General features: G+C 44.0%; 2 protein-coding genes across 3 annotated transcripts; one reads left to right on the top strand and one right to left on the bottom strand.

The window, feature by feature from the left end:
- Positions 1–32: 32 nt before the first annotated feature.
- anxa13l (annexin A13, like) lies at positions 33–5,629 on the top strand. 2 transcript variants are annotated; one of them, XM_047590480.1, is made up of 11 exons: positions 33–193; positions 872–947; positions 1,428–1,522; positions 1,617–1,784; positions 2,233–2,266; positions 2,525–2,604; positions 3,030–3,098; positions 3,754–3,855; positions 3,951–4,026; positions 4,121–4,233; positions 4,446–5,629. In XM_047590480.1, the coding sequence occupies exons 1-11, from the start codon at positions 179–181 to the stop codon at positions 4,563–4,565; spliced, it is 948 nt and encodes a 315-aa protein (XP_047446436.1). In that variant the 5' UTR covers positions 33–178; the 3' UTR covers positions 4,566–5,629. The 2 variants fall into 2 exon arrangements, with proteins under 2 accessions (XP_047446436.1, XP_047446435.1); XM_047590479.1 differs by having other exon boundaries at positions 1,614–1,784.
- Positions 5,630–8,329: 2,700 nt separating this feature from the next.
- Positions 8,330–13,260, bottom strand: si:ch211-252f13.5. Its single transcript, XM_047590674.1, has 6 exons — positions 12,344–13,260; positions 12,019–12,224; positions 11,450–11,620; positions 11,179–11,331; positions 10,993–11,059; positions 8,330–10,853 (listed from the first exon to the last, which is right to left on the bottom strand). The coding sequence occupies exons 1-6, from the start codon at positions 13,065–13,067 to the stop codon at positions 9,277–9,279; spliced, it is 2,898 nt and encodes a 965-aa protein (XP_047446630.1). The 5' UTR covers positions 13,068–13,260; the 3' UTR covers positions 8,330–9,276.
- Between the last annotated feature and the right edge of the window lie 804 nt (positions 13,261–14,064).

The following is a 14,064-nucleotide window of genomic DNA, read 5'->3' as shown; positions in this document are numbered from 1 at the left end:
AGCACCCAGTGAAATCAATGGGCGGCTGTGACGTCACCCCTGCAGCACCAGACAGGGTAGCGTCCCCGCAGGAAGAGTTCCTCCTGTTTGACAGCGTCGCATCAACTACACAGCAGCACAGCATCCACACACGGCCGCAATTCGTCACTTCATAGCTGGGAACAGCGGTGTGAAGAATATGGGCAACGTGCAGGTAAGTTAGATTCTAAAACTCCTGCGGGTAGAATAACATTAACTCCAAGAAAGTGCAATAAAGTAACTGCGTTCAATTAATCCGAGGGCGCAGATAAGGCGACGGGAAGTTTGCAGTGATGTTAGATGGAAGATTATTAAAAAATAACAGCAATGATGATAAATCAAAAGAAAAAAGGCTCATAGTGTGGTGTCAGTGACACAGGCAGAGTCCAAAGGAGGACTACAGCTTTATTATGAGAGATGAAAACAAGACTTGTTGTTGTGAGAGATGACGTGTGTCATACCAGGCCGAGGAGGCAACAGCAGCGAGAGGAAAAAATGTAAGAAATGAAATCAATAAGGCCGCATTGTGTTAAAATGGGGGTGGGCGAGGAGAGGAGGCTCAGGCTGACTGCTGCTGCTGCTGCTGCTGCCCCATGACTCAGCATCACACACAGGCTGCACCCTTTTCCTGCAGGAGACTGTGGCCTATGCACATGACAAATCCTTCCCAGGGGCTCGCCCTGTAATCTGTTACCGTGGAAAGCATCCTAATTGTAGCTTTGAAAATACATCATATTTAGTGAGCACATTGTAAATCCTTGCACTAGTTGAATTTCACATTGTTTTTAGTTGCCTCGCATGTACAGCAGTGTCATGTTGCATTAAGTTACTCTGACTCTTGTTTATCCTCCAGCCCACCATCGTCCCATACGAGGACTTTGATGTTACAGCCGATATCAAAGCCATTCGGAAAGCGTGCAAGGGTTTGGGTAAGTGACTACGTGGGACTTTAGTTTTCATACTCCTTGTGTTAAACATTCTCGTGAAATGATAGTTTAGCTTGTCAAACATTTGAGGTGCTGATAGCAGTGTTTTATGACAGTCTACACGCCTGTCTATTGTTTAATGTTATAAATACACTGGTCCATTATATAGATAACATTGACCAGTGTTATCAGAGTCAGAAATACTTTATTTAACCTTGGAGAGAAACTGGGTTTGTCACAGCTGCCTCAGTAAATAGAAATACAAAAAGAGATTTACATATAAAAAGAAACAAGAATAAAAGACCTTTATACAGTAATATAAATAAGACAGTATATACAATAAAATCTAAGTAAATCACAAGATACATGTCGCTGTAAGATATTGTGTATCGGTATTTATTTTAGATTATCAAAAAGTAGTATCAAAATGTGCACAGACTGTATTTGATAGATGTTGCGTTTGTATTGCTGCGTGTTGTCCAGGCACAGACGAGGACGCCATCATCCAAATCCTGGCCAATCGTTCGGCAGCTCAGCGCGTGGAAATCAAACGGGCCTACTTTGAAAAGTACGATGATGTGAGTATCTCTGTTCACCCTGACACACAGAAAGACAAAGAGAGAGGCCGTAACCATAGATGATGAGGGTTGCCCTTGTGTGTTGGTTAAGGAGCTGGAGGAGGTGTTGAAGAAGGAGCTGACAGGTAGCTTTGAGAATGCCACCGTGGCCATGCTGGACCCTCCTCATGTTTACTTTGCCAAGGAGCTGAGAAAGGCCATGAAGGGGGCGGGCACAGACGAAGCCGTGCTGGTCGAGATCTTGTGCACGGCTACGAATGAGGTCTGTGCCGTTCAGATTAACAGCTTTGAGCTCCAGTGCTTTTCTCTTTTCATCCTCTTTCAGAAAAAGATACTTAATTCAGATAATACAGACATAAGATTTGTTTGCTTGATTTGTTAGAATAACTTGTAATTAACAAAGTCAATAAAGGCAGTATGACATATTTATTTTAATAAGCTCTGTTAATGCAGTTCTGTGAAGAAAATGTTATATATTTTGTACCTTGCAACAAAAAACAGCTTTGAGTCCTTCCTGTGACAATTTCAATTGGATTAATTGTTTTTAACGTTGATAATGAAACCTAATAAGTAAAAAATGTCTCAGCTTGTGATTTGGAGCTAAAAAAGCGTCTTTACAGATTGAGCAATGATCACCTTTGATTCCCGATGTCACTCTGTTCCTCTGTTGTCACATGTTCAGCTGAACCTCCTCTTTATTCTACCAACAGGACATCTTGAGCTACAAGGAGGCTTATGCCCAGGGTAAGTTTCCTCTAAAGCTGAGTCACACCAGTCTGATGTTCCTCCTAAAATGGAAAGTGTGGCCTCTGAAACCAGCTCATGGAACAGTGAAATTATTGTAGTTATAAGGGTGAAGTGACTTGTATTTTCCTGTCTGATCTGATTTGGTCCTTATACAGTATTGCCTTGCACGAATGTCAACAGAGATATTGTACGTTGGTTTGTGGGAAGATTTTACAGTTGCCAGATTAGTAACCAACTGTAACTGTTGCTTTACAGTGCATGAGCGTGACCTGGAGACAGATATTGAGGGTGATACCAGTGGAGATGTGAGGAACCTGCTCATATCACTGCTGCAGGTGACAAAAACAACTGAAGAGACCGAAGTACAAGTGCACTTTCTGTCAGAGAAAAAGGCTTGCGAAGTTTTCTCTCTATACTCTGAATCGCCTACTAGGACATTCATCAGATTGTTTGGCACGCTATATCCTCGGCTCTCTGAGTGCCTCCACCCTTTTCTCCTTCCCTTCTCTTTTCCTTCCTTGACCCCAAATAATAAAAGTAAGGACAAACACAGAGTGACTCATGTTTTACAGCAGTGCCACTCCACTTTAAATATTACACTCTAATGTGGAGCAGATGATTGTTGTTCTATGAAATGCTTGATATTATTTTTTGTAATCCACCCTCTTTAGCCTTTCTCTGCTCACAAAGTCTCTTCCCTCACGTTCTGTCCTCTCCACTGTGTCCCACCCATATCTCTGTCCTGTATCTTTCTCTGCAGGCGGGCAGGGACGAGGGCTACGAGGTGGATGAGGCCTTAGCCGAACAAGATGCTACTTCTTTGTTTGAGGTGCGCTGAGGTCTCAGATAAGGCCTGTGCTGTGTACGGCATTAAAACCAAAGGCCTTGTTCCAGTTTGCCCTTTAAATGATACTGATGCAGTGTTATCCGATCCTAGATTTAGATGCTTAAGCATGTGAGAACAGGATTACATAGAAATCTGCTGGTTAGTCGGTCCATTGCTCAACACATTTTTATTTGTGTAATTTGTGTAATTAGCAAATGTCAGAATGCCAAGTCACTAAATGCAGACGGTGAACATGGTAAACAGCACTCCTTCTAGGAGTTAGGGCCCCACCAGCTCCACTGTTGCTTCTACTTAATAACAATTCCCCTCTAGATGTGTCCTTGCTACAGAGGACATTTCAGGGGCTGCTGTCACTGCATCCAAATAAATACTGGATCTGAAGTGACTACCTCCACATTCCCTGTCCTGGCAGCAGTGAGCCAACTCTCTTGAGTTATTTTTCATGCGACGGGTCCGTAGCCAGACTGCATGGAGTAAGCCTTTCTAGGGATGAGAGACTGGTCATAGAAATGTGTTCATATTACTGTGTTCATATTACTGATATTACTGATATTACAGTATATGTAAGTGTGTAGTGTTTTATGTGTATTAATTAATTTAGTGTGTGGGTTTTGTTTCCTCTGTGCGCGCTCATCAGGCAGGGGAAGGCAGGTTTGGCACGGATGAGTCGACCTTCACATACATCCTGACTCACAGGAACTACCTGCAGCTTCAGGCCACTTTTAAGATCTATGAGTCGGTATGTGTTGAATTGCACAGTACTTCTATTTTTTCTCTCTCTCTCTCTCAATTAAAACCCTCTAATTATTGATGTTTGAACCTGTTTTGTTGCAGCTCTCAGGAACCGACATTTTGGACACTATTGATGCCGAGGCAACAGGGACTCTGAAGGACTGCTACATTACTCTGGGTACAAACATTAGGAGTTCAAGTCAGTTAAATATCATATCTGTTGTGTGTTCTTTTGCCTAATTATAGTAAATGTAATAATCCTTCATTTTCAGTAAGGTGTGCTAAGAACCCACAGCTTTATTTTGCCCGGCGCCTCAACGCTGCTATGAAGGGAGTGGGCACCGATGAGGACACACTCATTCGCATCATCGTGGGCCGCTCTGAGGCAAGTGTGTGCGTGTGTGTGTGCGTGTGTGTGTGTGTGTGTGTGTGTGTGTGTGTGTGTGTGTGTGTGTGTGTGTGTGTGTGTATGCAGAGCCCAGGGAATAATTGTTCTCTTAAAAAACACCAGATGGAAGCAGGGATTTCCAAAGGTATTTTGCAGCATGTCAGTTTTAACACAAAAAATAAACAGGATGTTGTGGTGACACACCGCAGATTGACCTGGAGACGGTGAAGGACATGTACCTGGAGAAGTACGACGTGACCCTGAAAGAGGCTCTGGATTCCGAGTGCGGCGGAGACTTCAAACGCCTCCTCATCGAGATCCTGCACTGAAACATTTTACACATTCCTGCTACTGGCCTTACTTAAGGGTGACATAATATGACACAGCCTGTCCTCCCTTCTCATTCTTCCTTTTACCAGTTTCCCTCATTCACCGTCGTTCTACTTACATCCATTTCCTTCTCTTTCTTACTCTTAGAGACAGTCAGTTCTCTCTGCAGCATGGACCAAAACTCAATATTATACTGTTGGCACATGTTAAACTTTATAGTCTTTGGATACACACATTTACCAACAACTGGAACTTCCTCACAGTAATTGTCCAGTATACAGTGGTGGCATTATGGCAGCATTATATTGATCTTATATGGAACTCATGCAGCTGAGCATCGTGCTCACATATTTATCCAAACCGATACGACTAGCTACTTTGTAATCTTTTCATAGTTCGCCATTTGTTCAGTCTTCTTCCAAAACCGTTGCTCAGTGTAATAAACTCAGCTTCTTGTGATGTGTCTCATTCATCATCTGTCAACTCCAACACTATTTGCCTGAAAGATGCCTTTCATAAAATTAGAGTGATGCAATTTACTTTCTGCTGCAACACACAAGTGCCGAATTGTCACGTTTGACCTCTCACATCTGAATACATTAGGAAACCAGTAGCGTTCTTACCCTGGTACCAACGGTTCAAATGGTTTAAGTACACACTGCTTGCTTTTTTGTAGTCACATCCCTAACTGTGGGATTTTTAATTGTTCATGATCTCTCAACCACAGCACACAAACTGCCTTGTTCTCACCTATATTATTAGACAATATTCATCCTTTTTATTGTCAGGTGATTAACATTATACTGAGCAAGACCGGATTTTGTGGCGTGACCCCTGAAGTGCAATCATTAACAATGGCTAATCGGTGTGATACTGTGTCCAGACCATATTTATTGTAAAATGACATAATATGACATTAATATAAAGTATTACCATATACTGTTTACAGAGTAAATTGATTAGTTAGTTAATTAATTAAACACTAGATTATTGTTAACCTGATGTTATGCCTTTTAAAATGTGGTGGCCATGTTTATGATGTAATAAATTACCTGCACCAAAATGTGTTGTTATTCTCTTTATTTCCTTTAGAGGTCAGTGTTGCACCACCTCTAGATGCTGGTTTGTTTTTTGGTAAATCACATTTTAAATTTCATTTTCTAATGTCTAGAATAAAACTCAGAATATTATAATGCTTTAACAAGAAAACTTATAATAACTTATCGATGAGCAAATGTTACATTTTAAGACTTTCTATTTCATAATGCTTGCGTTGGCGATCGATGGTCTGAACTTTCACATAAACTGGCTTCTGCGGCATCTGCCCAAAAACATTTTGACACACTCTGGAGCACGGAAAGTGTGGGACGCCTGTGGGTGAGGTAAAAGTGGAGAGTAAAGAAGAAAATTTGTGAGAACTGCTTCCAGATGCACTGACACAAGAGCAGCCGTTATCGCTCTGTCTTTCCTTCAGTTTGGTTTCTTTCTCAAAACATTTTTCTTCCAGCTTATTATTCTCCAGCGTCTCCCCGCTTACTATTTCTCTCATTGCTCGGCGTTGGTGCACTGTGGAGGGGAGAGTTTAGAGTACACCTGCTTTCTGTACATTCTGGCTACCTGTTTGGCTGCAGTCTGTGCACCATATGGAGTCCACCTTATCATTCACCTCATACTACACTCTGAATCTCAGCCCCTCTGCTCCTCTGGCTGAGAGGTATGTGTGCACCACACATGGCTGCTACGTCTTAAGATTAAGACGGAGGTTCAGGTTCTGTGCATATGTGGACACGGGTTCTATATCAATGTAAGGATCTGTAAGTCTGTAAGGATCTGTAGATTGTACTGTAGGTGGTGCAGCAGCTCCACTGCAAGATAAGTCAAATAATCTCTTACTTAAGGCAAATAAACAGCTGTCAGGAACCTGGTGGTGGAGTGAGGCTGAATCTAAAATATAAATAAAAGGAACTTTGGTGTTGGTGTTAGTGACCTAAATAACAGTGAACAGGCGCTTTCAACAGTGTAACCCCCTATGTTTTACCTACACCGTCAATGTGATGCCCGACTATAAATTAACTTAATTAACTACAAAATCACAAAAGAAACATTATTTAATTTGACTGAATTCCATTTCAGGATGAAAAACGTATTTAATAATCTCTCCATGCAAACACACGTACCAGGCCATGACGTATCCATATCCATACACACTGACACATACTTGTTTTTCCTACATCTGCTCTGTATTACCCACCACTGCTAACGTGCTTGGTCAAACAGTCGTGGCAGACAGAGCACTGCTGTCTATACTGTGGGGCGCTGACCTTTTTCCTTAAGCATTTATCTTCCTTAGAACGCCATAACTCATTCAGCCAGCCCCCCATCCACCTAGAGGTGGTTTTAATTTGTCTCAAGACATGCTCTCTCCTTCTTATGCTAGTCAACTCACGTCTGGTTATTGTCTTTGGTCTCCTGTCAAGGCTTCTAACAAAGGCTGTGCATGGTATTGAGTTTACGTTCATGAACTGTGCTCCATGTGCTTTATGCGTATTCAGCTCAAGACATGTTGAGCGAGAGACTTAGAGGAGCTTGAAACTCCTTCAAGACACAAACCTGCATATTAAGAGCACTAATCCCCTCAGAGAGTCCTGATATACTGAATAATCTACACACTAACCTGGGGGTCATGACTTCAAAGACTGAAATAATAACATCAAATGGTCCACCGGTTTTCATAGAACATATGCCCAGGATCGTAATGTGCTTTTTGATCTTGTGCCAAAGCAGTGCAGCTCTCCGGGACTGAGGAGCCGTGGTGGAAGAGAGTAGGAAGGCCATTAAGAGGTTAACTACCCGGCTAATATAATTTAACCTGTTTAAATTTATGATAAAGTACCTCTGCTCTTTGATGTGTAATAGCAAACACCTGGCAGCCTCTACCAAGAGCAAGCATGATTCAGTCTGTGACTGAGGCCTACAGATTAGTTTGTGTAAGATTATCCCTAATCAATTCATGTATTAACGCTGTGGGGGATTTGGAAAGAGGGATGCCATGACAGAAGTGAGAGTTTGGTTAATGTGTAGTGATTCTTTTTAATTGTAAACAAGTAAGCTACTAACAGCTGTGTCCCAATAACTTTGGGTGTAAATGATAACACACTGTAATAACTGCGGTTGTTAAATTGGAATAGTAATAACAATTAAGATAATCCTTTAATTCATCCCACAGTGGGGATATAGCAGATAATAGTCTTAAAGATAGTAAAAATGACTCATTAACAGAGCAAAATCTCTCTGAATTTGTTTCCTAACATTAGCGAAGCTACTGGTTAGCACCAGCTTATGATACCTTTAAATTGGCTTGTTTTTACAATGTTCATGAGGAATACCCATGTCCATACGAACGTCCCCCTTTAAGTTGTTGATATTCCCAAACTTAAACTTTCATTGTAGCTTTACATTACCTTCATTAGCTTACCCAGTCGTTGTTAGTCGTTGCTAACTGTTAGTTCCCTTGGCAGCACCAGTTGCTTAGCTGCTGTGTTTTCTCACTTTCCACAGGCAACCAAGCATTATGTGTACACAACTTCCTAGTTGAGTTTAAATGCAGTATTGGAACTGACCCTTCAGCAAAATTTGTGCTTGTTTGCTAACATTAGCTAACATACACAACTACAAGTTGTGTGTCATTTTAAGATTTTTATTTGGTTGTACAACATCAATGTTACGCTGAGTCCTTATTCAGCAATTACAGCAAAATGTCTGGTAAAACAAATATATTTTTATTGCATTTACTAGAAAACATCAAATATACACTTTATTACAGTTTAATTGTGGTTACTATGTAAGATGTTAAAATAGCAGTTTAATTTCTACCAGCCCTCAAAAATTCTACACAATAAGATGCACAAAGTGGTCATTAAACAAGGCATGCAGTGGATACTCACATTAGAAATGGTGCCTAACATGAAACACATGCTCTTAAAAAACACTCTCAGGAATGAAAACCAGCAGCAGAAAACGCCGTAGTCACAACCAGAATGCTCCAAAAGTCTTTTGGTGTCAACAGAGGAACAGATTTACATAAATAAAACACCGAAAGGGAAAAAACATGGAATTTTGGAACATAAAGAGAGCAGAAACCTGATGTAAATACACCCATTAAGAACTGTCATCACCAATACTTGAATTACATATAATGACTTTTTAAATATGATTGCTGCATAATGCTACATTTTAAAATACTCCACAGTCAATATTTTAGCACCTAATAAAAATGAAAGAAAGAAAGAAAGAAAGAAAGAAAGAAAGAAAGAAAGAAAGAAAGAAAGAAAGAAAGAAAGAAAGAAAGAAAGAAAGAAAGTTAAGCAGCTCGCGGAGATATGTATTAAGGAGAACATTACTCTTATCTGCCAGTCAAAAATTAACATCAGAAGACTGTTAGCTTAGCACAAAGACTGGCAGCAGTGGCAAACAGCTTGCAGAAAATCTCACATTGCACACTTTATCTATAGATTACACAGAAAGACATATGTGTTAGTTTCTGTCTTTTATAGTTTTTAGTAAGCATATTTGGTAAATATAATTAGCGACAAGGTTAGGTTAAAATGTAGTTTCCAAAAGTTCAAACTATTCCTCTTTTAATCTTTTAAATGGCGTCATGGTCTTTACTCTGAAACACAGAAAGGCTCAACAAAGCTGAGGTTTCTTTTATCACGCTGCCACCCAGAGCACTGACACCCCACTTCCTGTTTGGTGGCTGATCTGGTTGACCCGTCCTCGAACACAGTCCAAAGTGAAGAAAACTGCAGTGCTGTTGTGAACCTGGAAAGACGCCCTCAGACTCACACTGGCCCAGTGGCTGCCTTCAGGCATCTGGCCAGCCACCTGCTGGGCCACGACAACAGGCCGAGGTCCCTGTACCTCACGGCCTCTTTCTGACCCCTCTGACTCACTTCGCCTGAGCAGAGTCACCTTGACCAAGCTGCAGGAGTGAATGAGTTTAAGGTCCAGAGCCAAACTGGCTGTGCCACTCTCCCTGAAGACAAAATCTCGTCTCTGGTCGGCGGACCCTTTGACCAGCAGTCCTATCTGGGACACCTGGGGGCTGGTCTGGTGGAAGAACAGCGGCTTGTTTCGAACTGCTCCTGACGGAAGGCCGGTGTGAGCCACAGAGGCAGAAAGAGAGGAAGAAATGGCAGCGGGGACCCAAACCAAACTGAGAATGCTGATGCCTGTTTCATCACCAAAGAAGCGGACATTGCATTGAGCAGGAGAGAGGATCTCAAATCCCAGTGTGTCCCCAGGACCAACTTTAGTTGCTCCAGACAGAGATATGGATGTGTCCCGATAGTGGACGCCTGGTTTGAATGCACGGAACAGCTCTGCGCTGGTTCCGTTGTGGTTGAGATACGCCAAAATCTGGAATCCATCACTCACACATGCCTGGCCCATAGAGTAGAGGGCCTGCTGGAACACAAAACGCACTGTGCCACTCTCCGCAAAACGGATCCCTCGGCCATCATGAGTCAGCCCCACAACATAAGGGTCAGAGGAGGACGTGGTGCGGAAGACCGGGCGATAGTTTGTGTGGTAGTGTGCGGAGACCATCGCCTGCGCTGTCATGGCAACTGCCCCAGTGTCATGAGAGATCCAGAGGAGGCTGAGCATAGGTGCAGCGGAGTCGTACAGCTGCAGGCCTTCACTGGTTTGGTTACAGTGATGACTGGCGCTCCGGAGGAAGAGGGACATGATGTGACCCGGGGCGACCTCCGCCACCGCACTGATGCTGACACTTTGAAGAGACCTCTCCTCCCGCTGTTCCACCCGAACGCCACTGAGGTCACGACTTTCAGAGCCATCTGTGTTGTTCATGCGCAGACACACCTGGATGAAGCTGCGGCAGCCGTGGCTCACCGCCAGATTCTCATCCAGCCACACCAGACCGTGCTGCCTCAGCACCAGGTGTCCATCCTCAGCGGACACCAGACCGCCATCACCTCTTCCTTGGATGTGTAGCTGCACACTGGGGAAGGCATGAGCCAAGATGTGGCCTTTTGACACCTGCAGGCTCACATCTCCAGCCCAGGACAGAGAGAGGACGCTGTCAGCAGCAGCAGCGGGGCCAGTGCAGACGGTGTCTGAGGTGAAGGTACAAGGCGAAGCCACGGGTTCTCCATCACACTCGTTGCAGGCCTGACACTCATCCATAACCGAGTTGTAGAAGTAGCTGTGCCCGCACATCCCTGACTTGACATCTCGCTCTGTCATATCTTGGCACCTGAATCCACCTGGTGATATAGCGGCAGAGTGGTTTCAAAATATTTATTATGTCTGGAAATATTCAGTAAGTCAAGAAGGAAACTTGTGATAAAAGCGGCAAAGCTTTATCACACAACAACGGTAAAAGTCGACAATAAGTAACAGTACCTGGAGTGTTGAGACACTTCTGCTGATCTCCACACAGATCGGATATTTCGAGACATTCATCTCTGTCCTGTGATGGCAAACAGGAAATTTATTTTAACCTTCAAGTTTTCAACCCACTGATTCTGTAATGCAAAGTGTCATGATTTGTTGTTTGTGGTATAATGAGAAATGAATACTTCCTCTGACCTGGCAGATCCTGTCTGCGTGGACTGAGCACTGGGCGACCAGGAAGAAACCCGCGGGACAAATGGTGCACTTCTCACAGCGAGGATGGCCGCTAGTGAAGCTACAGTACTCCTCAGCACCGCAGGTGCCACAGGCCAGCAGAGATCGGCCAACCTGATGGGAGCAAACACAACATTAACTCAACATAAACTGATTAGATTTCATTTTATCATCTCTGATCGAACTGCAGTGTCTTAAATTCACGTGACTGGTGGTTCAACGTGTGGCTCACCTCCATCACACTGGCCTCCATGTCCACCTTGTGCAAAGAGAGAGCCTGCTGTGCCTGGTGGGTTCTAACCTGCCCACTCAGGGTTTCCATGTGACTGTCCAGCTCCCCCTGGAGGTTCTGGAAAGATGTTTGTTTGACGCTGTCCATCAACATGGTGTACTGAGCTTTCACCTGGAAGAAGAAAAACAAAATATGTCATGGTACCAACAATTCTAATGCCAGCATAGTAACTATCACCATGACTTGTGATCTAAATACATTATATAAACTATATTAGTCAGCTCTGAATAAGTGCTATGATTTCATTTGTGGTGCAGACCACTCTCTTCCTCTGATCCACATATGGAATTGATTTCAGACAAGGTCGGCGGTCAGCAAAATATAACTTCTGCAGATAAGGAGATTTCCGTGTCTTTCAGTGTTTCTTGAATCAGAGGCCGAAATGCAAAATCCACGACCACTAACGTGTGAATATTCCCAGTTATCTGGGCCATGATATATCCTTTCTTTTAGCTTTCTGTGTTAAAAAGCTGTTTAAGTCTTCTTCCTCATCATCACAGCAGGCTTACCTGCTCCATCTGCTCATACATCCTGCTCTGCTGCTCCAGTATTTCTCTCTGCTGGTTGACCAGCGTCCTCTGCTGCTCACTGAGTAGCCTCTGCAGCTCCTTAACCTCGTTCTGCTGGCCCCTGAGGGCCTCAACTAGCCTGTCTTGGCTCTTGGACAGCTGTAGCTGCAGCACAAGAGCGTCCTCTGAGGGAACCTCATTAGTACCTGGAAAAGAAAGAAAGAAAGAAACTATTGCCACTGTTGTGGGTTATACAGCATTTATTGCTTGTGAAGTTTAGTTCAGCTATCTTTAAATATTCTAATCAGTGGCAGGTGATACCGACCTGGTTTCATGTCACATGTCAGCTGTATCGATGCTCCGCGTTCCGACCCAAAGTCTGGGAGCTCATCCAGAAATTGTGCTGCTCTGTCCGTCACATGAACTGGTGAAGAGTCTCCTCTCCCGTCGTCTCCTCCGTGTGTACCGCAGCCTTCTCCTACACAAGGTTTGTGCCTCTGGCGCATCCGAAGGGGCAGTTTACATCCAATGCCTTTGCAGTCCCGCGTTGCACTGTCATCATTCGTGGGGTGATGAGAGACTGTCGTCGGACAGCTCCCACCGGCGCAGCCGGGGTGAAACACCTCTGCCGTGATGGTCCTCGGGTTCGTCCTCCTGATGCCATCCGTGCCCGTGGATGGCTGCGTAAAGCCTGCGTGCTGGGACTGGAAAACGGTGAACGGTGCTAATGGTGAGCTCTTGGCTTGCTGCTGATTGAAATGAGCATCCTGCTGGTGGCTGTTATAGACGTGTCCCTGCCTGGAGTGCGCAGTGTTGTGGAACGGCCGCCGGGACGCGGGTGTCTCCGTGCGCCCCTGGCAGTGTGCGCCGACGCACTGTCTGTTCCAATCCTGGCCGGAGAAGCAGCGCGTCCCCCGGCAGACCTCAGATGCGCTGCCGAGTACAGTTGTGACAAAAATTAAAAGTATCGCAAAGAGCCGTGCCATGTTGCAAACCTCAACAGTAAAAATGTAAACAGGCCACGTATGAATGGAGGCCCCTTCGCGCATCGATTCAGTCTTGCGGAATCCTTTTGATCATTCCTTTGAGACAAAAAAATAAAAAATCCGCTTAGAAACTGCGCATACCTGTAACTTCCAATTGGACTTAGACAAGTGGTTGTACAGTCGCTCGACTTGTCTCCATTGCGCACATTGCGGTTTCTGCCCCCTTTGCCCCTTCTGGAGATAGCTACGTCTAGCCCACATGTGGCGCTCACTGCTCCTAATTGGCAACAGGTTTTGCTTCTAGTCTTAAATTAACCCGTAGCTTTCCCGGACATACCACTGCGCAGAGTCACTCCATTCCTACGTAGGGCATGTGGTAGATATTTGGACTATTCGAATGTTATTTTTATTCTCACACTCACAGGTCGATCATAACCACCAGTAGTGGCCTGGACTTCCTCCAGTGGAATTACAGAGTTTATAGAGGTTTTCACGTGCAACTACAGTATTTTCCCGAGCAACGGACTATCCTCTTGCTTTCTAGCTTTCTTTCCTTTTGCGTTCTCGCTGATGACAGGATTAGCCCTGTGGGTTTTTAACAAGCCCTGCAGAATAAAAACTCTTCTTTAAGTGCCATTAAAAAGCCTTGATCTCCCCTGTAGTGCTGGGTTAGAGTGCTGTGGTAGGGCTTGTAAAAAGCTGCTCTGCGATATTGTAAAGTTGGAGCAAAGAGCGTCTCTTCTGTAATATGCAACCTTTATTTCACTTTAAAGCCACTCTCATTTCCCTGCCCTGACCCTTTGATTAAAGCTTTAACCCACATCAGAAACACTTAAACATTCCCCTCTTTACTTATTTTCAAGGCAAAATGACACTTCTCGCACTTACACCGAACATAAGTTTCAACCCTGTCTCTAGCGTTAGTTTGTTACAAATCATTCGCAATGACCGGAGTTGTCAAGAACAGATGAATGACAAGCAGACGCAACAGGTGACGCCAGTGCCCTCGGACACTGCGACAAGCACATGAATCTGACTGTGACAGTGGAGTGTGAAGCAC

Source organism: Mugil cephalus, chromosome 7, assembly GCF_022458985.1.
Source record: "Mugil cephalus isolate CIBA_MC_2020 chromosome 7, CIBA_Mcephalus_1.1, whole genome shotgun sequence".
NCBI lineage: Eukaryota > Metazoa > Chordata > Actinopteri > Mugiliformes > Mugilidae > Mugil > Mugil cephalus.
This window is presented reverse-complemented; position numbering and strand designations above follow the sequence as displayed.